General features: G+C 37.5%; 1 protein-coding gene and 1 long non-coding RNA gene across 7 annotated transcripts in view; one reads left to right on the forward strand and one right to left on the reverse strand.

Annotated features, from left to right (window-relative positions):
• Positions 1-24,232, forward strand: part of LOC116597719 — a 130,773-nt gene that overhangs the window by 31,974 nt on the left and 74,567 nt on the right. The window contains exon 2 of the long non-coding RNA XR_004288756.1: positions 20,725-20,904. This is a non-coding gene — a long non-coding RNA (uncharacterized LOC116597719). The remainder of the gene's footprint in view (positions 1-20,724; positions 20,905-24,232) is intronic.
• Positions 18,141-24,232, reverse strand: part of SCN9A (sodium voltage-gated channel alpha subunit 9) — a 167,502-nt gene continuing 161,410 nt past the window's right edge. For 5 of the 6 annotated variants that reach the window (XM_032355821.1, XM_032355819.1, XM_032355820.1 and 2 more), the window contains one exon: positions 18,141-20,950. In XM_032355821.1, the coding sequence (XP_032211712.1) occupies positions 19,758-20,950 (1,193 nt within the window). In that variant the 3' untranslated portion in view covers positions 18,141-19,757. The remainder of the gene's footprint in view (positions 20,951-24,232) is intronic. The other variant, XM_032355824.1, reaches the window with a different exon arrangement.

The raw sequence follows: 24,232 nt of genomic DNA on the forward strand, positions 1-24,232 counted from the left end.
GGCTTTTTTAGTAAGTTAACAAAAATACTGTGTCCTCTGGAGATTCAAAACTGGCTCAATGATCATCTTGATATAGGAGCATATGATATCCTATTCCTCCATTCTTCTTTAGTTTCTTGACTATACGTTTGAGGTATTTTTTAATCCCTTCATTTTAATAAAACTATTTAAAATATCCCAACAATAAAATATTGGAAGAGACTGTTTTTTGTTATATTTATAACATGAAACAGTAGCTGACATTTTATACTTCTTATAGAGAAGTTGCAGAGGAAGACGTTTGATATTTCTTCCTAGAGTTAGTTAGCTAACTGCTTGCATCGGCTTTACCCCAAGAGACATATTGGTGGACTCAATATGTCTTAGTATGAATCATATCCTTTATTGTGACCCAGAAAATTCCAACAAAAATAAGTCACAATTTCCATAAATAAATATAAAGAGTAAAAACACAACTTCTATTTAAGTATGTTACTGTATCCCTATTCCAAGAAAAGTTTCTGTTTTCCTTAATAAAAAACAAAGCAACAGCTACAATGACAATGAGGCTCAAACTGGATTTCCAAAATACTAACCTAGCTGTATATATTAATATTCAGTTCTATTGAACCAGTAAGTTATTATTTGCTTAGGCTCAGACACTGGAATACAGTTTGAAATGGTCTCCTATTTTACAAACTAAAGAATATGGGTAAATTTTGTTACGTTTCCCAAGGGAATATTAAATAGACTGAGGACAGGGACAGTAAAATAGTTCAATGAGATTGCTGCCCCAACAAAGTAGTTTCATAGTCTTTTTTTTTTTTTTTTTTTTTTTTTTTTTTGCATTCAAGGACACATCTTTCCTAGTCATTTAAAATCAACTTCACTTTTCAGTGGGTCTTCAAGATTCCTTCTGAGCTAGGCCCGTAAGCCCCCAAAGACCTCATAGACTTATTGGATCTAGATCTACTATTGGTTGTCTTCCTTTCTGTTGGAAATTTCATCTCTAAGAGCCAAACCTTGTTCATGGGTCAGTGCAGCTATCCCATAATTTTTCGTTGTGATTTTAGCATAAATTTCATTAAAATTTCTTCCAAATTAGAATGAGAAGTTGGGTACAGAGCATAAGATATGAAGTGCACATGAAGTCTCAAGAGTAGGGTCAGGACTCTGAGTTTCCAGGGGAAGAAGTACCAAAACAGAAGGGAAGGAGCACTGATTAAGGAAATAAGGAGGGCATGGGTTGCATGGAGCCCCGGGTGTCATATGCAAACAATGAATTGTGGAACACTACATCAAAAATTAATGATGTGCTGTATGGTGACTAACATAACATGATAAAAAGATAAATAAGGAAACCAGAGAGAATGAGACAAATATAGCGCCATCTGTGTTTACAGGTTGCACTGGAGAACTTGCGAGCAATTTGAATAAGAAAGTAAGTATGACTCTTTGAAAGATGCTGGTGGAATTTTGATCAGGATGACACTGAAAGCATAGATTGTTCTAGGCAGTATAGACATTTTAACAATGTTTATTTTTCCGATCCATGAGCATGGAATGCTCTTCCATCTTTTCGCGTCTTCTTCAATTTCTTTCATGAATGTTCTGTAGTTCCTCAAGTATAGATCCTTTACTTCTTTGGTTAGGTTTATTCCCAGGCATCTTACAGTTCTTGGTGCTATAGTAAATGGAATCGATTCTCTAATTTCTCTTTCTAAATTTTCATTGTTAGTGTATAAGAAAGCAACTGATTTCTGTGCATTGATTTTGTATCCTGCCACATTACTGAATTGCTGTATGAGTTCTAGTAGTTTGCAGGTGGGGTCTTTTGGGTTTTCCATATAAAGTATCATGTCATCTGTGAAGAGAGAGAGTTTGACTTCTTCTTTGCCAATTTGAATACATTTTATTTCTTTTTGTTGTCTGATTACTGTTGCTAGGACTTCTAGTACTATGTTGAACAACAGTGGCGAGAGTGGACATCTTTTTCATGTTCCTGATCTCAAAGGAAAGGCTGCCAACTTTTCCCCATTGAGGATGATATTCTCTGTGGGTTTTTCATAGATAGATTTTATGAAGTTGAGGAATGTTCCCTCTATCCCTATACTTTGAAGAGTTTTAATGAGGAAAGGATGCTATATCTTGTCAAATGCTTTTTCTGCATCAATTGAGAGGACCATGTGGTTCTTCTCTCTTCTCTTATTGATTTGTTCTATCACGTTGATTGATTTGCAAATGTTGCACCACTCTTGTATCCCATGGATAAATCCCATCTGGTCATGGCAGATAATCTCTTTAATGTACTGTTGGATCCCATTCCAAAGAGCTGGAACAAACAATCCTAAAACTTGTTTGGAACCAGAAGAGACCCCGAATTGCTAAGGAAATGATAAAAAAGAAAAACAACACTGGGGGCATCATGTTGCCTGATGTCGAGCTCTACTACAAAGTTCTGATCACCAAGACAGCATGGTACTGGTACAAAAACAGACACATAGACCAGTGGAACAGAGTAGAGAGTCCAAATATGGACCCTGACTCTATGGTCAAATAATCTTTGACAAAGCAGGAAAAAATATACAGTGGAAAAACGACAGCCTCTTCAATAAATGGTACTGGGAAAATTGGGCGGCTATGTATAGAAGAATGAAATCTGACCATTCTCTTACACTGTACACAAAGATAAACTCGAAATGGATAAAAGACCTCAACATGAGACAGGAATCTATCAAAATCCTAGAGGAGGACTTAGGCAGTAACCTCTTCAACATTGGCCACAGCAACTTCTTTCAAGATATGTTTCCAAAGGCAAAGGAAACAAAAGTGAAAATGAACTTCTGGGACTTCATCAAGATCAAAATCTTCTGCACAGCAAAGGAAACAGCCAACAAAACAAAGAGGCAGCCCATGGAATGGGAGAAGATATTCGCAAATGACACTACAGACAAAAGGCTGATATCCAAGATCTATAAAGAACTCCTCAAACTCAACACTCATAAAACAGATAATCATGTCAAAAAATGGGCAGAAGACATGAACAGATACTTCTCCAAAGAAGACATACAAATGACTAACAGACATATGAAAAAATGTTCATCATCATGGCCGTCAGGGGGATTCAAATCAAAACCACATTAAGATACTACCTTACACCAGTCAGAATGGCCACAATTAACAAGACAGTAAACAACAAGTATTAGAGAGGATGTGGAGAAAGGGGAACCCTCTTACACTGTTGGTGGGAATGCAAGTTGGTGTAGCCCCCTGGAAATCAGTGTGGAGATTCCTTAAGAAATTAAAAATAATGCTACCCTATGACTCTGCAATTGCACTACTGGGTATTTACCCCAAAGATACTGATGTAGTGAAAAGAAGGGCCATTTGTACCCCAGTGTTCATAGCAGCAATGGCCATAGCCACCAAATTGTGGAAAGAACCAAGATGACTTTCAACAGATGAATGGATAAAGAAGATATGGTCCATATACACAATGGATAGACTCCATCAGAAAGCATGAATACCACTTTTGTATCAACATGGATGGGACTGGAGGAGATTATGCTGAGTAAAGTAAGTCAAGCAGAGAGAATCAATTATCATATGATTTCACTTACTTGTGGAGCATAAGAAATAACATGGAAGACATTGGGAGACAGAGAGGAGAAGTAAATTGGGGGAAATCAGAGGGGAAAAAAAACCACGAGAGACTGTGGACTCTGAGAAACAAACAGTTTTGGGGGGAGGGTGGGTAGGGGGTCAGGTGAACCTGGTTGTGGGTATTAAGGAGGGCACATACTGCATGGAGCACTGGGTGTGGTGCATAAACAATGAATTTTGGAACACTGAAAAAAAAATAAAATAAAGTGAAAAAAATAATAACTGGATAAATAAATTAGTAAGTTTAAAAAGTAAAAAAAAAAAGTAAGTACAATTCACAAGGAAGAAATTCATGAAGTTTATAAAACCTTTTTGAATAAAAAGCCATCTCATTTTTTCCTGACTCATACCTAAACTAGTTTAACTATTTAAACTAAAAATAGTTGAACTATTTAACTACTTAACTATAACTAACTAGTATAACCAGAGACTGAAACCTAACTACATTTTGGAGTCTGGAAACTTTTTATTTCATTGACCAGAAGATGGAGCCATTATATAAAGAATTTTAAAACTTGCAGCCCAAAATGGAACCACAATTTTGCTCTCTTACTGTATTATTTTAAACATTTATAGAATCTGAGTAGTCTCGGTGTCATTTTAACAATGGAAAGGAGATAACATGTCTTAATCTCACATATGCAGAGAAATAAAGTATTATTAGGTGATTTGCACTAGTTAAAGAAGTACATACATGGATACATACATACATACATACATACATGGATTCACAGCTTCTATCCTCAATAGTTATAAAAATATATGCTACAGAATTATAAGCACATTGGTTACCTTAGATCAAGACAGATTTCAACAAGCAGGTAGCATCTGAGCTGCTATTCTAACATTCTCATTTGGGATTCTCATACAGCAGATAATCTGGGAAAATGCATTTAAACTAGGAACTGCACTGACTTTTTTTAAATCCATAAACCATCTATAAGCAGCACTGTCCTTATACCCATGCATAATAAGTCTTCTTTATAACATTTTAAACTTTTCTAAGAATTTTCCAAAAAATTTTTAAAGATTTTATTTATTTGAGAGAGTGTGGGAGGGGCAGAGGGAGAAGGAGAAGCAGGCTCCTCGCTGAGCAGGGAGCCTGTGACTAGGCAAGGCTGGACCCCAGAACTTCAGGATCCTGATCTGAGCCAAAGCCAGAGGCTTAACCAACTGAGCCACCAAGGCGCCCCTCTAAATTTTTAATCTACTACTCATTCTTAATCAGAACAGAAGACAAAACCAAGAAGTTAAATGTCATAGTCAACTAAGAAAGTCACCCAGCAAATAGCAGAGACTGAGACCCAAAGGTGAGCTTTCCAACTCACAGCTTCTGCCCAGTCTACTTCTGTGTCTATCAACTGGCATTCAAACTTCTACCATTCAACACACACTTAAAACTAGGAAATTGAGGGAATGAGTACCTTTTTGATGGGTCAGTTTTAGGAGAGACACTGAGAGCTGTGTGTAAAAGGTATAGGGAGGGAGGCAAACCATAAGAGACTCTTAATCACAGGAAATAAACTGAGGGTTGCTGGAAGGAAGGGGTGTAGGGGATGGGGTAACTGGGTGATAGACATTAAGGAGAGCACGTGATGTAATGAGCACTGGGTGTTATAGAAGACTGATGAACCACTGAACTCTACCTCTGAAATTAGTAATACATTACATGTTAATGAATTGAATTGAAATAAAAAATGGTAAAAAAATGTAAAAATATAGCACCTATATATTAAAATCCAAGGCAACTTCTACTGGGTTTTGAAGCTTAGCTGCACATTGGAATCACCTGGGGACTTTCTGAAATCTCAATACCCAGACTGAACACAGGTCAATTAAAGCAGAATCTTAAGGTGGGATCCAGGCATTGGTTTTCAAGTCCACGGGTGATTCTAACATGCAGTAAAGTTTGAAACCAGTGATCTTGAGCACTGGTTTTCCAGCTGTAATGTATATACAAATTATTTGGCATCTAGAGCATCCCTACCTCAAGTGTGGTCACTGGACCAAAAGCCGAGGGATCATTTGGGAAGTTGTTAGAAATGTAGATTTGGAACCCAACCCTGGTCTGCTGGATCAGAAACAGGCAGGGCAGCCCAGCCTCTGCAGTGACTCTGAGAACCACCGGTCTATTGGGGGACCAATCTCCTCTTTATCCTTGGCAGGTGGTGATTCCATCTTCTGAAAGGATGAAACCTACTCACTGCTTCACTGACAGTTTTGTCCTGGAAACTGACCCATTTTTTGGTTTTTCCACCAGATTTGCTAAACAAGTAGACACACTCTGTTTGATACTGACTCACTTTTTCTTTCAATGCCTGCTCCTCTTGACATCTAGACTGTTGATGTTTAGAGGGACTGGGTCAAAAATGAAAAAGGTAGTAAAGAACATAAGAGAAGAGAGAGGGTTCCAAGATTTTGGTGGTGCACTGAACTCGGATTAACCTATTTCAGGATTCTCAATCCATCTGATTTAATCTCTACATATAACATCTACATATAACATCGAGCAATAAAATTGGTATCATCTGCAAGACGTCCAGGATGTTCAGAAAATAGCCATGATTTTAAGAAGCAGCTGGATGTTAAAGCCAAGTCTATGGTTTGTTGCTAGGTTTTGTTTGTTTGTGTGTGTGTGTGTTTTTTTTGGCTACCAGTCCCTGAAACAAATGAAAGATGTGGTCCTTGGAGTCAGCCAGATCTGGATTTGAACTCTGTTTTCAGCCCATTGATGATGGGCCTCCATGGGCAAGTTATCTAAGCTTATTTCCTCATCTTTGATATAAGACTAACAAATCATAAGTTTTACGGGTGGCTCTAAGATAGAAGAGACGGAATAGAAAATGTTCCATGCTCTTCTTGGCATGTAGACAACATAAACAGTGTACTGGAGTGAACTTGGAACAGCTGGAGAGGGCCAGGGGTGCCCATCTCCTCCCAAGTCTGGTATCAGTGACTTCAGTTTGTTTGCTTGAAATTGGCTGTGGTGGGAGTCTTTACACCACGGGAATCAGCAAAAGGTACATAGAAGGAAGAGCTTTTTTCTCCAGGAGATCAAGTTAGCTATTAAACATTTACCAGTACACCACCGATAGGTCTTCCTTTTGTGTTTATTTTCCTAATGGGCTGATTTTGGAGGTAATTTGCTTTTCTCTTATGAAACAAACAAAAAGAGCTAAACATAGCCCAAACAAGTGAGATGAATGGAAAGATTCCAGAAAACCTTTCCCTGCCATCCCTCTCCCAACATAGAGAGATCCAAGATTTCCCTGTTAAATTCACATACCATGGAAAAGGTAACACAAAACTATAGGCGGACACTGACCTTTCTATGATATTGGTCCATCAGAGCTTTTCCTCTTCAAGCCGAACCGACAAGAGTTCCGGACTCTGAAATAATCTATTTAACTAATACTGAGCATCTGTTAGATGTCAGGCCTTCTAGGGATGGAGATAGCTGAAATGAATAAGGTCTCTACCTCCTGAACTTATATTTATCAGTCGAGAGGAGACGAGTAAACAAATAGATAAAATCATAATCAGATAATAGTAAATAATGAGATGAAAATAAAACAGTTCAGCGTGATAGAGAATGACTCAGGCAGTGGGGTTGCTCTGAGTGGACTGATGAGTGAACGCCTGTGCCCGGAGGAGACATTAGAGCTGAGATTGGAGGAGACACAGCTGTGTTCTGAACCAGAGGAGCATTCCAGAGCAGGAGGGCAAGAGGGAAGGACCTGGGGTGAGAGGAGACTTGGGGGACCAAAGAACAGAAAGAAAGGCAGTGGAACTACAGCTTGTGAGTTTTACAAAAGGGTATGTGATGTGGGGCAGGTAACAGGCCTGATCATTAAGGCCTCTTAGAGGGCGAAGAGGTCTGCCTCCGCGCTAAGGAATCACGAGAGAAATCCAGAAGCCAGAGAGAAGAGCTCGATGGAGATTCGAGTTTCAAAGGACCACTCTGCTCTGTGGAGAACAGACTGTAGGGAATCGGACGTGCTAGTTCAGGAGCTACTGCAAAGGTGTAGGCCAAAGACATAGCGGTTAGGGTCAGGCTGAAGACGGAGAGAAGAGACACGGGCAGATGTGAGACACAGTGTACTGGTGAAGTCAAGAGTCCTTGCTGATGGATTGGACATCTTCTCGCCTGAGAAGATTGTAAAGAGAAATGACTTGTCCAGGACATGCAAACGGAAGAAAAACCTCCCGACTTGTTGTGAGCCAGGGAAAAGAGACCCGCCCATACCGCATTCCCGATTTCAAGCCTTTCCTCCCAAGACAGATGATTCAGGCGGTCCCATTACATCCAGGTACTCAGACAGCTTCGTGCCGTCTGCGACGTGCAGTTACAGGGTCGCAGGAAAGTGAGGCCGCAATTAGATCCCCAAATAATGACCCTCATAAAAGAATTAAAACATTATCTACCTTTACAAACTTAAGGGGCGCTAGGTGAAACGTCAGCTCTCCCTTTCAGCTCAGGTCGTGACCTCGGGGTCCTGAGCTGGAGCCCCCACCTGGGGTCCCTGCTCTGTGCTCCTGCACCTGCTCAGCACCCAGTAGGGAGGCGGCTTGAGATTCTCTCTGCCTCTCCTGCTGCTCCTGTGCTCTCTTTCTCTCAAATAAATAAATGAATTAAAATGGCACATTTAACAAACTCAATTCTCAGTCTGAATGAGTTTCCTTGAATAAATTATTACTTTTAAAATTTCCTTACCCCTTCCCCCCTTTTACAGCTATTTCAAGGTTTGCTCTGGGAGGCTTCAAAAGTGTGGGGGGGGGGGAGTTATTTTGGAAACCCAAGTTTCCTTAGAATAACCTTAGGTTTTATACTTGTCAAAGTTCCAGGAGCTTCCTAGACCGGAAATCATTTTGCATTCATTTAGAGCTCAGCAGTTAGATGATTACATATCCTGAAAGAAAATCCTGATATAAACTATCTGTTGGGTGAAAGTTCATAAATATCTTTTTGAATGCAAGGCAAAGCCTGCAAGAAATTAAAGGAAGCTCCCAAGGACCAAAAACAAAGAAACAGCAGGAAACAGAGCAGTAAGAATGCAACTGCATCCAAGCCACCTGGAGATAGTGGCCCATCTCAGTAAAGCTGTCTTGTTATTGCTTCTTAGGTTACTGAGGTATAATAAATATACATACAGTACAGTGAAAAAGTTATATGGATCTAATGTACATACTTGTCCTTCTATGTAAACACCACCTAGGACAAGACATGAAACATTGCTGGGACCCCAGAATTCTCCCTTATGCCTCCCTCAGTCAATAATACCCCTGCCTTCCGCCACCGCCGAGTCTCTGCTCCTCAGACTTCTATTGTCGGAAATAGGATTTGCCTATGATTAAAATTCACAAATTAATTCATACAATATGTAATCTTCTTTAGTTGGTGAGATTTTCCATGACCTTGCATGCATCAGTAAGTCATCCTTTCTCTCTGTGCATAGCATTTTTATTGTATATCCACACCACAATATTTATCCTTTCTAATTTTGATGGATTTTTGCACTGCTTCCTGTTTGTTTCAGGCTATTATGAATATAGCCTCTCTGAACAATCATAAAAATGTCTTTGGGTGGTTATTAATGCTCATTTCTGTGTATATATATACCTAGTATAAGATTTTTCATCATAGAATATGTTTAGCATTGATAGATACTGACAAGCATATTTTTAAAATAACTGTACGAATTTATGTTCTTGCTGGAAAGGTTTAAGAATTTCTTTTGCTCCATATATTTGACAATATCGCTATTGTCAGTCTTTTTAAAAATAGAGCCATTCTGTTGGTGGTTTAGTGATATTTCATTGCTGTTTTAATTTTGATGTCTCTAGTGAATAGCTTAAAAAAAGAATAAGGCTGGTATTCCAGCATATTGATCAGGTAACATTTCTGCTTGCCACTTTGTTATTACCTGTATGCCATCGCTTTTTCCCTCTCTCTCTCTCTCTCTCTCTCTCCCTTACTGTTTTCTTTTGTGTTAAATACATTTTTCTAGTGTTCTATTTTAATTCTCTTGTCATTTCTTTTTTTCTATTTTTTTGTGGTTGCCCTGATGATTACAATTACTATCTTAACCTATAACAATCTAGCTTGGGTTAATACCAGTGTAATTTCAATAGGATACAAAATAAAATTTGCTTCTAAATATCTCCTTTCCTTCCCCATTCTTTGTGCTATTAAATTATACAAATCACATCCGGACAACTCCTAAGCCATCAACACAGACTTAAAATTATTGCTTTATGCAGTTATCATTTGCATCCTATAGGAGAAAAAGAGGGATTATAAGTAAAAAATACATTCATCCTGTCTTCTATACTTCATGATTTGTTGACAGTTCTTTGTGCTCTTTTTTCCAATAAATTTGAGTTACTGATCAGTGACTGTCATTTCAGCCTAAGCACTCACTCTCTTTAGTATTTCTTGACGTGCTCCCAACATATTCTTTCAGATTTTTTTCATCTGAGAATGTCTTAATCTCTCCACTTTTGAAGGTTAATTTTTCCTGGTAGAGAATCCCTTGTTCAGTGTTTCTTTAAGAATCTTGAATATGTCATCTCCCTGCCTCTGCCCTCCATGGTTTCTAATGAGAGATCACCAGCTAATCTTAGGGTCAAATTCCCCCTCTCCCCCTGAGTTTATCCTTGGTGGTGGCGGGCACTGCTGTTGCTTGTCTGGTGAGTGGCTGGACTGGCTAAATCAGTAAAGTCTGTGCTTTTACGTGTGGACCCTGAAGTCTCTCCTCAATTAACTTGGTGGTCAGCTAATGATTTCTTTAGATGCCTTATGACAGTACATCTCCCAGTCTTTGCCAAGGGCCTCAGTTTTCTTGTTGAGACATGCCTTTAAGACTCAAGCAGGCAGTTTACAACTCTACCTTAGCTGTCATTTCCTGCTTCTACAGAACATCAAGGTCAACCAGGGGTGAAAACTGGTCACAAGTGCTGGGCCCTGGCTTGTGCATGGCCCTCTGCAGCAGGGGGCTTTTATAATTCTACCAAAATCACTGTCCCCAACAATTGACATCTTTAGTGTTTAGTTATGTGACAACTCAGAAGAAGTTTGTAATGCTGATCACTTTCTCTTTTTTCATATTCTGTCACTTTCCTTAAAACTCTGTTTCATGGGTGCCTGGATGGCTCAGTCACTAAGCGTCTGCCTTCAGCTCAGGTCATGATCACAGGGTCCTGGGATCAAGCCCTGCCATGCACTCCCTGCTCAGTGGAAAGCCTGCTTCTCCCTCTCCCACCCCCCCTGCTTGTGTTCCCTCTCTGGCTGTTTCCCTCTCCCTGTCAAATAAATACAATCTTAAAACAACAACAACAACAACAACTCTGTTTTGAGTTTCTACTTGTGTCTACTCTTCCTGGTTGGGTTGGCATGCCTTGGACTTGCCCACCCGTGGGAAGCAATGACTTCTGGATATGTGTCTCTCACCCTGGTTGACATTCATTTAACTTCATATTTTTATGTTCTTCATTATTCAGAGCTTGTATTCAGTTGCCTTCAGGACTCTTACTCTGATTGATCATACCTCAAACTCCAACACATTCAAAACTGTTGTTCTGATTTTAATACTCAGCTCCAGGCTGCCCTGACAAGATGAGGCTCATCGTTAACATGGACACATGCGCCATATGGAAAATAGTGTAGTGCTATGATCAAGAATCATTGATTCTTCCATGACGCAGTAGATGCCCAATATCATTTTATTGAATTTATGACTGAATCCTAGATGGAGAGGTATTTCAGAAAATGCATAATAAATTGCTGCCCTTTAAAGTTCCTACCACGTACTTATGTACTTTAGGATGACTGAGTGCCAGTCTCTTGTAGATGAACCTGAGGCTCAGAAAATACAGCACATTGTTCAAGTTCACAGCCCCACTGTTAGTAAGTGACAAATTTAAACTCATGATCTGACTGTCGCTGTGTATATATTTGTATATTTGCTTTTTTTTTTTTTTTTAAAGATTTTATTTATTTGACAGACAGAGATAACAATTAGGCAGAGAGGCAGGCAGAGAGAGAGGAGGAAGCAGGCTCCCCGCAGAGCAGAGAGCCCGATGCGGGGCTTGATCCCAGGACGCTGGGATCATGACCTGAGCCGAAGGCAGAGGCTTTAACCCACTGAGCCACCCAGGCGCCCCCAATATATTTGCTTTTTTTTTTTTTTTTAAATAATTCTTAAAGGCATAAGATGGTATTACACTGGGAATAACAGAGGTTAGATATCTTTGAGTGATGTCAATGCCATGCCATGTCTTATTTGCTTTATTGATCTTTCAAAGAGGAAGAGATTAGTTTTGTTGATTTTAGCTCCCAAGCTGACAGAGGAAGGGGCGAAAACAAGAGTTCTCTTAATCTGGGAAGAAATAACTGGGCAGAAAGAAATGACAAGACGGAAAAAATGCCAAAGAGGCTGCCATTTTAAGTTGACAGAATGTCTCCTCAGCTTTGGGCCATTCCAAGGGCTTTGTTTTTTCTGTACCAGCACCGGCTTCTTGAGAGCAAGTTATCCATGCCCCTTCTAGCTCTCGGCGTAAGAGTTCAGTGAAGTTTTAACTTCATTTCAAAGAAAAAATTTAAAATACACTTGTGTAAAGCCATTCACTTCTTGACTGCAGTCATTCTTCAGACTTCTGGTCTAGGCTGTGGCCTGTGCCACAAAGCTAAAGGAGATTGCATCTCTTGTTCTCCCTGGCTCCCTCCCAGATCCCTTCCTGCCCATAACTTGGCCCTAAGTGGTATTCTGGCTGAGGTTTGTAGGAGGCAGACCCATTTGTCTCTAAAATAAATGGACAATATGTGACTCTTTAGAGATAAACACAACTTCTTTTAGTTGCAAGTGCCAGAGCCAAATTAGGTGACTAAACCAGTCATCAATCTTTGCTCTGAATTTAGGGTCTAAATGAGATGGTTAAGGTAAGATGAGTATATAAAAGGAGATAAATAAGGCAGGAAAATGACGCATGAATGAATGCTTTTCCCACTTCTATGTCTTCCTAATCTTTTCTTATTAAAGCTGATTCAATTGAGGGCATCAACTAAAACCAATATATCAAAATGCACTGAGTTTTTCAGGGAGATTACAACAGAATTCTGTCTTTACTATTTAAAGGGAGTTGAAATGAGAGTTTGATATTTAGAAGTTTGGTAATTGTGAACTTCGCTGATTTTTTTTTTTTTTTAAGATTTTATTTACTTATTTGACACAGAGAGAGAGAGCTAACACAAGCAGGGGGAGGGGCAGGCAGAGGGAGAAGCAGGCTCCACTCTGAGCAAGGATCTCATCAAGATGTGGTTCTTGATCCCAGGACCCTGGGATTCTGAGCTGAGCCAAAGGCAGACGTTAACTGACTGAGCCACCCAGGTGCTCCTTCACTGATTTTTTTTTTTAAAGAAAAAATATTTTCATGTCTATATATTCTCTGTTACTCTTCCCTTTGAGAAGTGGTTTCATGCCCTTTCTTTGAGCATGTGCTTGACTTTTATCTCATGAATAGAATGTGGTGAAAATGATGGATTCTGACTTCTGAGGGTAGGTCATGAAAAGCAGTGAAGTTTCTTCCTCGCTCTCTGGGGGAAGCCAGACACTCAAGCAACCCTATGGAAAGATCCAGGTGGAGGATCTTAAACAGCCAGTGAGGATCTGAAGCCTGCGAATGGCCAAGTGAGTGAGACATCTTGGAAACAGATCTTTCAGCTTTCCCCAAGCCTCGAGATGAGTGTGGGCCCAGGTGACAACCTCACTCTCTAGCCAAACTACTCCCAAAGTCCTGGACCACAGAAGCCATGCAATAATAGATACTTGTTGTTTTAAGTTGCTAAAAATATATATCTTTTTCCTATGGAGTTCTGATACCAATTTTTCATCTGTAACACTATTAAAAAATTAGTTCTTAATTTTCAATGTTTAGAAGAACACAAAGGACAATGATAATATCCTAGCTTCAAACAGAAGAACACATTTTTACTTCAACTATAAATTGCAGTCTTTGTCCGATTAAATCTTTAGCATGAATGCCTAAGTAAAATGACTACCTTGAACATTTTAAAAATAATCACTCATTTTGGGGAGTGAGAAAGGAAATAGCTATTAGGAATCAAAAGCTAGCTCCTGAGTGATTTTCTCTGATAAAACAGCTTGTAAATCTTTGGAATGAATGACCAAATTTACAAAATTTTATAGTAAAAGAAAATACGTAACTTCAAGTCACTATTTTTAACTTTTGACCAAAAATTATGAAACTTGGAGAGTGAAGTATCCTGATATTAAGTATCATAAAATAAAATAGTATATAACATAGATTATAGAACATATAATAAACATAATCAAATACATGTAACATTCATGATGAGTAATGCATGATAAAGTCAATCTAATATTACTTTCTGATATTTTTAGTCAAGTAGGGCACATCATTTTTGTCTCCTCCCCAAATAAAAGCTTCATGAGGGAAGGGATTTGTCTGTCTGCAGATTGAAGGGGGGATAACAGATCGAGGGTGTTCAGTAAATATTAAATAATGAATAACATACTCCTATATGATGTTTCCTTCTCTTTGAACACTAAACTTTGCTACGTTTGACTTTCTAGAGTTTAACCAAGAATCAGAAAAGTTTTGAATTCATGGTTTTATTGCCTTAGGCTGAGAAGGAAGTGAAGGGGTGACAGCTCTAAAACTCTGCAGAAAGACCCAAAGTAGATCTGTGAGACTTGTTGGGAAGGTTGGAAAACTCTGCTTACCCATACTCTCAATTTATCAGTGGTCTTTCTCAGACCTTGTCTTTGAACTGCTTATTTTCCCCACCTCAATACATTTAAAAAAAAAAAATGTTTTCTTTGGTAGAGCTCATTTCAACTTTGCTAGGGGTCTAATGTCATTAAAATCAACTCTATTTAAAATTCCCAGTGATTATGAAATCTCAATGTGTTCTGACTGCATTGAAATATTCCCACGGGAGCCACCTGCTTGTTCGTATAGTACACAGCCTCTTCGGATTCACTTCTTTCACTCAGTAATATGACTGGTCTTTGCTTTCATTATTCTGACTAGATCGTAAAGACATTCCAAGCTGTTGCTAGTAGAAGTTAACTAAATGGAGGATGTTTTGTCCTTTATGAAATAAGACCCAAAATAGAACATAACAGCAAATATCACATCCGGAATGAGAATAATTTTTGCTCAGTTCAGCTAGGTTTTAAAATTATTCCCAAGACCTAAATCTTTCCTATATCCCTCTCTCCATTGTTTTATCTACTCCTTTGTTGCATTTCAGTTGTTTTGAAAAATATTTTAAGTGAGATTCAAGCTAAAAACACATGATTAAACATTAAACATCCCTTCCTGAATCTCTTAAAATTGGCTTTTTTCTTAGATCAATCGTTAATGTACCTATCTAATTACACTACTCGGAATAATAGGGAGTAGAGAGTAGCATGTTTGCTCTACTGCTTGTTTAGAGTTATCAATTATTCATGTTTCTCTTCCTGTGTCCATCAGATACTGTTGCAGCAAAGGTCTGGCCACTATGCAATCCTCCCCTCCCTGGAGAGTGATTACCATGTACCCTGCAGCCATTTTGCTTGGGTTATGGCATAGTGTTATCTACGGCAAGGAAGTTCATTCTTTTGTTGTAGGGACTTCATGTGATTGCCAATCAGTTATGTTAAGATGAACGATGATGTCGTGCAGGGACAATAATTTTATTTTGCAGTGATTATCACAACTGCAGGTACAGAGGTCCCTAGGAAAATTTTATATCTTTTTACATGCCATTATAATAGCACACAAGGTTGAAATAATGGCTGAGCACAGAAACAATTATTCTTGGCATATCTTACTTAAAAATCAAAAGCAGGACTGGATACTTACAGCTATGACAAAATAGAGGCTTAGATTTTTTTTTCTTGCAATAAGTCAAACCTTTGCAAATATGTATGTTTCCTCATTTTAGCACATTGTTTGAATGCACAGATCTCAAAAATAGCTCAATTTTGAAATATTTTTGGGTATATGTCACATCACTAAATATTTTTTATGCACCAGTAAGATGTGTAAGACTCTTTCAGGTACCATATTTACACAAAGTCATGAAAAATAGAGGAAATATTGTCATCATTTAATGTTTATGAAGAATGCATTGTGCTCCTATGAGCATCGGTGCAGCCTGGCCTCTTACATGTTTAGTGACAAATTGGTTGCCACACTAACCACTATTACTAATGTAAACTATTAATTTTGTATTGGTCAGACATTGCTCTGATTGAGTCATGTGGATTTTCTCATTCTATTCTAGGACTATAAATAGTGAAGTAGTACAGTTACCCTCATTTTATAGATGCAAACGCTGAGTCACACATGGGTTAAATAATATATTCAGGAAACTCAGAGAGTCATAGCTTAACTGGGATCCAAACACAGTTCTGGGTCTGGAACCCAAACCCTTGGCCATGATGCGTGTTAAACCCTCTCTCAATGACACAATATGCTATTGTATGAAAAAGATACATACGGTCACTGTGTGGCTAAATGTTTTCCTATCTTCACTTCTTGTCTCAATTTTTGCCTTCTGCACAAACTCTGTTGTGGATGTCAGTGAATTGTATTAGAACTCCATAGTCTTTGTCCCCATATTTCTTATCCTGGAAGACTTCCTATGGAGGACATTGAAACTGTCTTTCCATTTAAAGAAAAAAAGCTACTAGTAGCTTCAACTTATTTAGGTCTGTACTGAACTTACTTCCTTAAAGGTTATTCACACAGAAACAAAATACATGCAAACATGACTTCATTTTGTTAATGATTTTTATTTTTACATTCTATTACAATGTGTACATCTCCAGTATAACTACAATATAATTTATGACAAACTCAAACATTCTGAGCATTCACAGATGTAAGAAAATTGTACAGAGTTCTATGTAAACAGCATTACTATATGCATGGCTATTCATTTATTTTTATGAAGCAATTCTTGATTCTTTTCTTCAAGAATATTACATCATAACCACAGATACTTAAAAAACTGTGTAGTCTCTATACATAGGTCCTAAACCCAGGCCGATTACTTGGCCATTCTAATTTAGTTGGCCTTCCTTTCATTACTTCCAGTAACATTTCTCCAAAATTGCTATTTAAAACTGCTTTATTTACATGTGCATTTTATCTTAAATCTTTTTAATAAAGCTATCAAAAATCTATAAAATCATGCTGAACATTTTGGGTTGAGGTTTTCAACAATCAGCATTTAGAAACAGCCCACAAGTCACTTAAAGTCTTTTGCAAACTATGCAACAGTCAAAAAAGCAAAATGAGATTCTCCCACTTTTCTCCAAATTACATGTATGCATTTATGTGTGCCCAGATCTTTGCTTCCATTTGTGTTTGCTTCCATTTTATTCTAACTTAAAATTTACACTGTAACTGCCATTCTAGATCATTAGGTGAAATGAATCCAAGGATTATATAACTTAAATATTAGCATGACAGTGCCTTCTGGAGGCATCTCATTTTCTGTACCAAACAGTAACCTACATGAAAAGCAAAGTCTAATTTTACTTCAAGCTTACACAGTACTAAATAAGCTCTCAATTCCATATATTGTTTTTAATTGATAAAAAGTCACAACTAGACCTTCCTGGGAAAACATATATATACAAAACCTAACTATGTTATATTAAAAAAAAGTATTGTTCAGCATGAAACTGGTTCGGCATGAAATAGGAGAAGAGAGCAAATTTGTAAAATTTTTTTTTTGAAATGGTAAGAAGAAACTGTTGAGGAACCAGTTGCCAGTATTTTTTATTTTACATAAAAAGGAGGTAATGTAAAAATGTCACTAGTAAATCACACATAAACCTGTCCATCATACATCTTTTCATAATATATAAATATGCAAAATGCAGTTATATTTATATGGGTTTAAAATAATGAGGATAGACTGAATTTAAATCTAAGGTGATATTAATTTCTTAATTTAATGTATTAAAAATATTACAAAAGTAATATATTTTGAATGGTTCCCTAATTGTCAAAACCTATTTTCAACAGGCTTAGCAGGTATGCAATGCAATGCTCTACATAGCCTAGGAAAACACTGCATGGTATCTTTTTTATTAAATAAAAAAAGAGGCTCAAATAACCTAAGGTGAATAATTGAGTGTAGGTGCAAAGAGTCTTTGGCCCTAGATTTAATTTCATATGTATCTTAAGACAAATGTCTAGAAGTGATCATCTCCCTCACAGATGTTGTAAAATAGGTCACAATTTAAAAACTTTGCAGATACAAAGTTCCGTGGATATGTCTCTGTTTTTGTCTGTTGATCTCAGATCCGTGTTTCTTAGTCCATCCCTCTTTCTGCCTGTCATTCTCTACCCATACTCTTCATTTCTGTAGGTATTTTTAAATCTCCTTTATTTTTAACTAGCCAGAATAACAAAAACTATGTATTTATTATAGAAATATAATTTATGTTCTTTTTTAATTTAGAAAAGCAAATGAATAATATATATACTTGCTTTGAAAACTCCTACAAAATCTTCTAAATAAAATTACTCTCTACTTATGTAACTCAATTTTTGCCTATGCATAAGTAACTTGATAGAAGAAAGAGCTCATATTCCTGAAATAAACTCATGAAAAAATGCATCATGGCCATTTCTTTTCAAGCCATCATCAACGAGGACTTTTTAAAACTAGATTTATAATCCTTGGTAGGTGGACAGCCCCTAAAAGAAAATGAGTGTGTGCTTGGTAAACTATGAGCTCAGGGTACCTTATGGATTGATATCAACTATGCCTCAGAGTTTTAGAAATTTAAGGAGAAAGTGACATTGTCTTTATTTTTATAGACGAAAGAGAAAGGTCCAAAAGGACTAATAGCACAATTAGGATAGTACATTAGAGGCAAGAAAGCAGGGTGGCAAGAATCCCGGTTGGATGACTAAACATGGGTCTCTGCTGAAAGGCTGACATGTATCGCAACTTGAGAGTTTACCGCACACATCAAGGGTGGCAAGCAGGTGAGGCAGTCCAGGCTTTGCTCAAGCCATTAGCTGCTCAAACATGAACCACAGTATCAAATAGATAGCTGCACATCAGGAAGCACTTCACTGAAGGAAAATATTAACTTCGCTTTGTACTAAAGAATGATTAGACAATACTGCCCGAGAAAGCAGAAATGTGTGACCAAACAGATGAAGAGTTGGGTCATTACTGGTGTTTAAGGTGCAGCAGTGTAACGTGTTAGACTGTATAAATAAAAGTGAATAAAGCTTTCTTCCATTCCTTCTTTTCTTAAGCAACTTCAGTTTTTTTTCTTCTTTTGAGGAATGTGATATGAACTTAAAATAATTTTTCACGTTGTATGGTTATCGTATGAACTAAGAAATATATTTTAAAAGGCAGGCTATGAAACACAATACTCTAAAAGGTAAGCTTATCCTGGCTGGTCTATGAGTCAAGATGAATGAAAAATATTTGTCGAAATGAAGAGCCTACATGTTTTTAATCCCATGGCATTGTATAGGCACATAAAAATTGGTTCTGATGCAGTACAGAATAAATGTAAGCACCTCAAAAACAGACAATGACCTCTGTACAAGGAAAAGAGTCTTGCTCCCTAATAACAGATGTGTTATTTGTTACTAATGGCCATTCCTTCTATCAGGACATTTGATTTGCAAAGCCAAGGTAGAACACTTTTACAGATATCCAAATGATAGATGCGTGTGTGTTTGCATTTGCATGGGAAACAGGAGGGTTTACAATCCTGTGAAGAGATGACAAGGCAGAGGTGAACATTTTCCACATGGTCTTCTGATTTATTAAAAGCAAATAAAATTAAACCAGCTTTGTTTGCTGTAATCGAGAATCCCCGCAGAGGACTCTCACGATTCTTACATAATCATTTACCAGTGCAAATGCAGCCATCTGCTAATCCTGTTCACCTATTTTAGGGAATCAGAGCTAGTCAACTGCACTGACTCTGAGAATATTCCAATAAAAAGTTTTGGCATAGACTTCCTTAAAAGAGTCTTATTAACACAAATATGTCACCTTCAGAGGCTGTAAACAATATATCAAAAACAAAGCTCTACTTTTTGCTTTCCTTGCCGTCTTTCCCTTTGTCTTCCTTTTCTGCTTTGTCCGTTTCATATTTCTCTTTTTCTGGCTTTGTTACACTGTCATATGAAGGTGGAGAGACAGTGGATGGGGTTGCATCTGTTTTTTCTGGACTTGAGTTCTCATTAGTGTTGTCAAACACCATATCTTCTTTACTGGGCAAACCATCATCTCGGTCTCCATCTTTTATGTATATACTTGATATATTTTTGACATTTTGCCGTAAGCGGTAACGTCTGTAAGCACGCTGAATGACAGTAGCAGACACATCCTCTTGTTTTCGTTTTAGTGTAGTTGTTATGGGTTCGTAGGACACTTTAGAAGGATTTGCTGACATGAATCTTTCCTCCATCTGTGAACGTAGAGAGTCCATCTCTCCGCTTTCACCCAAAACACGCTTTGTAAAGGCAAATAAAATGTCGAGGCAATGGATCCGGTCCCCACTGACCATGGGCAGATCCATGGCAATGAGCTGGACTTTGTTTGGTTTGGCTATGAGAAGAGGAGGATCCAGAGCAGCTGCAAAATCGGAGAGCTTGCTATACTCTATAAACTGGGTGGCATCGGGATCAAACTTCTCCCAAACCTCATAGAACATCTCGAAGTCATCCTCACTCAGGGGTTCAGTACTTTCCTCAGTAGCAACACTGAAGTTCTCCAGGATGACCGCGATGTACATGTTCACCACAACCAGAAATGATATGATGATGTAACTCACAAAATAAAATATCCCAACAGATGGGTTCCCACAGTCTCCTTCAACAGAACTTCCAGGATGAACTTTCTTTGGATCACAGTCAGGGGGTGCACTGTTGAGAATAGGTGCCAGCAATCCGTCCCAGCCAGCAGAGGTGGTAATTTGGAACAGGCAGATCATGCTGTTGCCAAAGGTCTCAAAGTTGAACATGTCATTGATTCCAGCTTCCTTTTTAACGTAGGCAAAGTTGGACATTCCAAAGATGGCGTAGATGAACATGACCAGGAAGAGCAGGAGGCCGATGTTAAACAAGGCAGGAAGGGACATCATCAGAGCAAAGAGCAGCGTGCGGATCCCCTTGGCTCCTTTGATCAGACGCAAGATTCGTCCAATCCTGGCGAGCCGGATCACTCGGAACAGGGTAGGGGACACAAAGTATTTTTCTATGAGCTCAGCCAGAAACATACCTGGTGAGGAGGGAGGGGATGGTACAGAAAAATCATGACTTTTAAGTAATGTTATCTGCCATCTTCTTTCTCACAGTTTCAGGACTATCATTTTATATTGAAAGCAGTTTCATAACAATCAACAGACTGAGCGATCCCAAAGGAAAATGATTGATATTATCACTGTGACATCTTCTCTCCCTTTACTAAGTTTGTGGACATTGTTTTTTCCCCCCCTCCATAATAATTTTTGATTATAGGGGTGATACCTACTCATGCAGAAAATTCAAGCAATACAGTAAAATGCTTAAAGGGAAATCGAAATCACCTGAAATACTATCAATTATAGTAACTGTTACTACTTTGTTATCACTTTAGACACTTTTCTGTGCAAGCCCTGGCACACATTGCCCCATGAATGTAATTATGTTACCTGGGCATTTTTTATGATCTATTTGAGTCACTTCATCATGTCATGGAAACATTTCCAGTCAAATGGTAATGAAGTAATTATAGTTTCATAATGTTCTGTCCAAATAACCGCATACTGAAGATTTTATGTTGTTTTTAATTTTTTTTGGCTGAGAAAAGTATTCAGGTAGGTATATTTTTTTCTAGTTACCTAAGCATCATTTGATAATATATTAATAAAAGATCAATGTATTCAAAGTTTTATTATATATCACCAAACCTGTCTCGAGAAAGTCTGTGCAGTTCTTCATAGAGACGTATGAAAATGCTCACATGGTTCCACATACTCATCCAGTATTGTGGTTCTTTATAATTTTTACCAGAAAATGTTTATGATGTTTTAAAACATCTCTTTATAAATTTTTTTGTTGGAAAAAATTCCACAATTTTTCTTGCTAGTTGGACACTTTGTGTGCTTGTTGGCTATTTTCAACTTTCTCTTTTCGGCCATGTCAAGTCCTTTGCCCATTTTTCTAATGAGAGATTTACTGTTTTCTTACTGATTTCGGAGGACTGTTTCTCCACTGAAAGTGCTTATCCTTTGCTGGTCTTACATGTTACATACAACTTTTCCCTTTGTTTTGTCTTTCTATCTTTTTGCTTGGGGAGAGGTTATAGTGAGATTTTCCCATAGAATATTTGGATTTTTATATAATCTTGTTATTTCTTTTTTCATAGACTCAAATTTGTGTCATAAATAGGAAAGACTGTCCAGGTCCATTGTCCTAAATCTATTTCTTCTTGAATCCTTTTTTTTTACACTTTAATTTTTGATTCATGTGATCTTCCTACTGAGTAAATTAGTAATATCTATATAGTGAAGTTAAATTTTGAATTATCTATGTGAATCTACTGAGCTTTTTAAAACACTGTTTTACTTCATCAATGTTACAGTGGTCTAAGTATCTAGCAATATAAGTAACTCCTCATTACTTTTTCTTCCAGATACGTTTTAGAATCATTCAGACTTACATTGCCAATATATTATTTCCACCAGTCAAAAAGACTTACTGATATTCTCACTGAGATAACACTGCATCTACAAATTAATTTATTTCAAAAAGGGTCATGATTATCGTGATAGCCTTCTTAACCAAGTATAATAAAAGCCTTTCAATTATTTAAGGCTTCTTTTATGCCTGTTAGCTTTCCTCAAAGAAGTCTTACGCATTTATTAAAGTTGTTGCTGGATATTTTACTTTATTTTTATTGTAAATGCAAGTGAAATTTTTCTTTAGGTATACTTTCTAAATTTTTTGTGCACATATAAACATTTATGAATATCAATACATGTGGTTTAAAGTTTGTACTTTCTAAATTCTAATTGAATCCATTTTTTTTGGTTGATTCTCTTTCATTTTTAAAGAATGCCATAATATGATCTGAAGATGAAGATCATTTGCTCCATGTACCCCTCTGTTTTCATATCTAACTGCATCAGCCAACACTATTAAAAATGGAGGTCATAGAGGAACACTCTTTTTTTCTTCCCAACTTGATGATTTCCAAATAGTTTCCACTATTTTGCTTATTACTCTGAGATTCCTACCTAAATTTTATTTATTTTTTAAAGATTTTATTTATTTATTTGACAGAGAGGCGGCAGTGAGAATAGGAACACAAGCAGGGGGACCGGGAGAGAGAGAAGCAGGCTTCCTGCCAAGCAGGGAGCCCAATGTGGGGTTCAGTCCCAGGACCCTGGGGTTGTGACCCGAGACAAAGGCAGACGCTTAATGACTGAGTCACCCAGGTACCCTCCTACTTAAATTTTAATTTGTTTTCTGATATCTTAATATTTTATTAATACTCTTCTTTCAAAAATTGATTTTGAATGTGTCTTTTAAGTGACATGGTACTCAATATTGAGATATTAGGTTATGTGACCTTTAACCTTTCTGGGTCTGCCTGTTCCATCATCTGTAAGCTGAATGTGTATTAAACACTCTCCACAATCTCTTTCTGTCTAAAATTTGCAATTCTAAAAATAAATGCAACCCTAAAATATTGGGCAAAGCATGTGCAGATATTGAGAAAACAAGAGCACAGAAAAACAGCTATGGTAATGAAAGGTGAAGAATTATAAGATCATGTACTGTGTTTCATGGCCATGACTGCGGTTGGTTGAGAAATGATTCTATTTTATAGACTTGTCAAGTAATGAGGCCATAAGAAATGAAAATGCCATTTCTTGAGATCTTACCTTCATTTTGAATTCAGAAAGAATTTTCACAAAGAGAGATATTCTGGTTATTAGTGATCATTAATCAAGGGACAGTTCTCATGATGTGCTAAAACTTGAGGTGATTTCAGATTCTCCATTGGTCTTCCTATATACATATAGGTATTTCTACTACTTACTTATATAGACACAATTTGCTGCTTCTGTGAGGATAATCTTGGAAATCAACTATCAAGGAATATTACACGCTTCTAACAAACAGAAGACTTTTGGCCTTGAGACCTGGAGTATGAACCCAGTAATCCTGACACAGAGGTCTTTGTTTTATTTAGTTTTGTCTTTTTTTTTTTTTTTTGATTTTTTTTTTAATAATTTTTTATTTTTTATAAACATATATTTATATCCCCAGGGGTACAGGTCTGTGAATCACCAGGTTTACACACTTCACAGCACTGACCAAAGCACATACCCTCCCCAATGTCCATAATCCCACCCCCTTCTCCCAAACCCCTTCCCCCAGATATGAGGAAGTAGTTTTGTCTTTTAAGGGTCCTTCATTCTTGCATTTTACGTATGTACTCAAAAGTAAATTTATATTCAAGAATTCAGAAGCTTCTCTGAGAAATGTGAAGTTTAGTTTAATTCAAAATGCT

This window comes from Mustela erminea, chromosome 8, assembly GCF_009829155.1.
Source record: "Mustela erminea isolate mMusErm1 chromosome 8, mMusErm1.Pri, whole genome shotgun sequence".
NCBI classification, from domain to species: domain Eukaryota; kingdom Metazoa; phylum Chordata; class Mammalia; order Carnivora; family Mustelidae; genus Mustela; species Mustela erminea.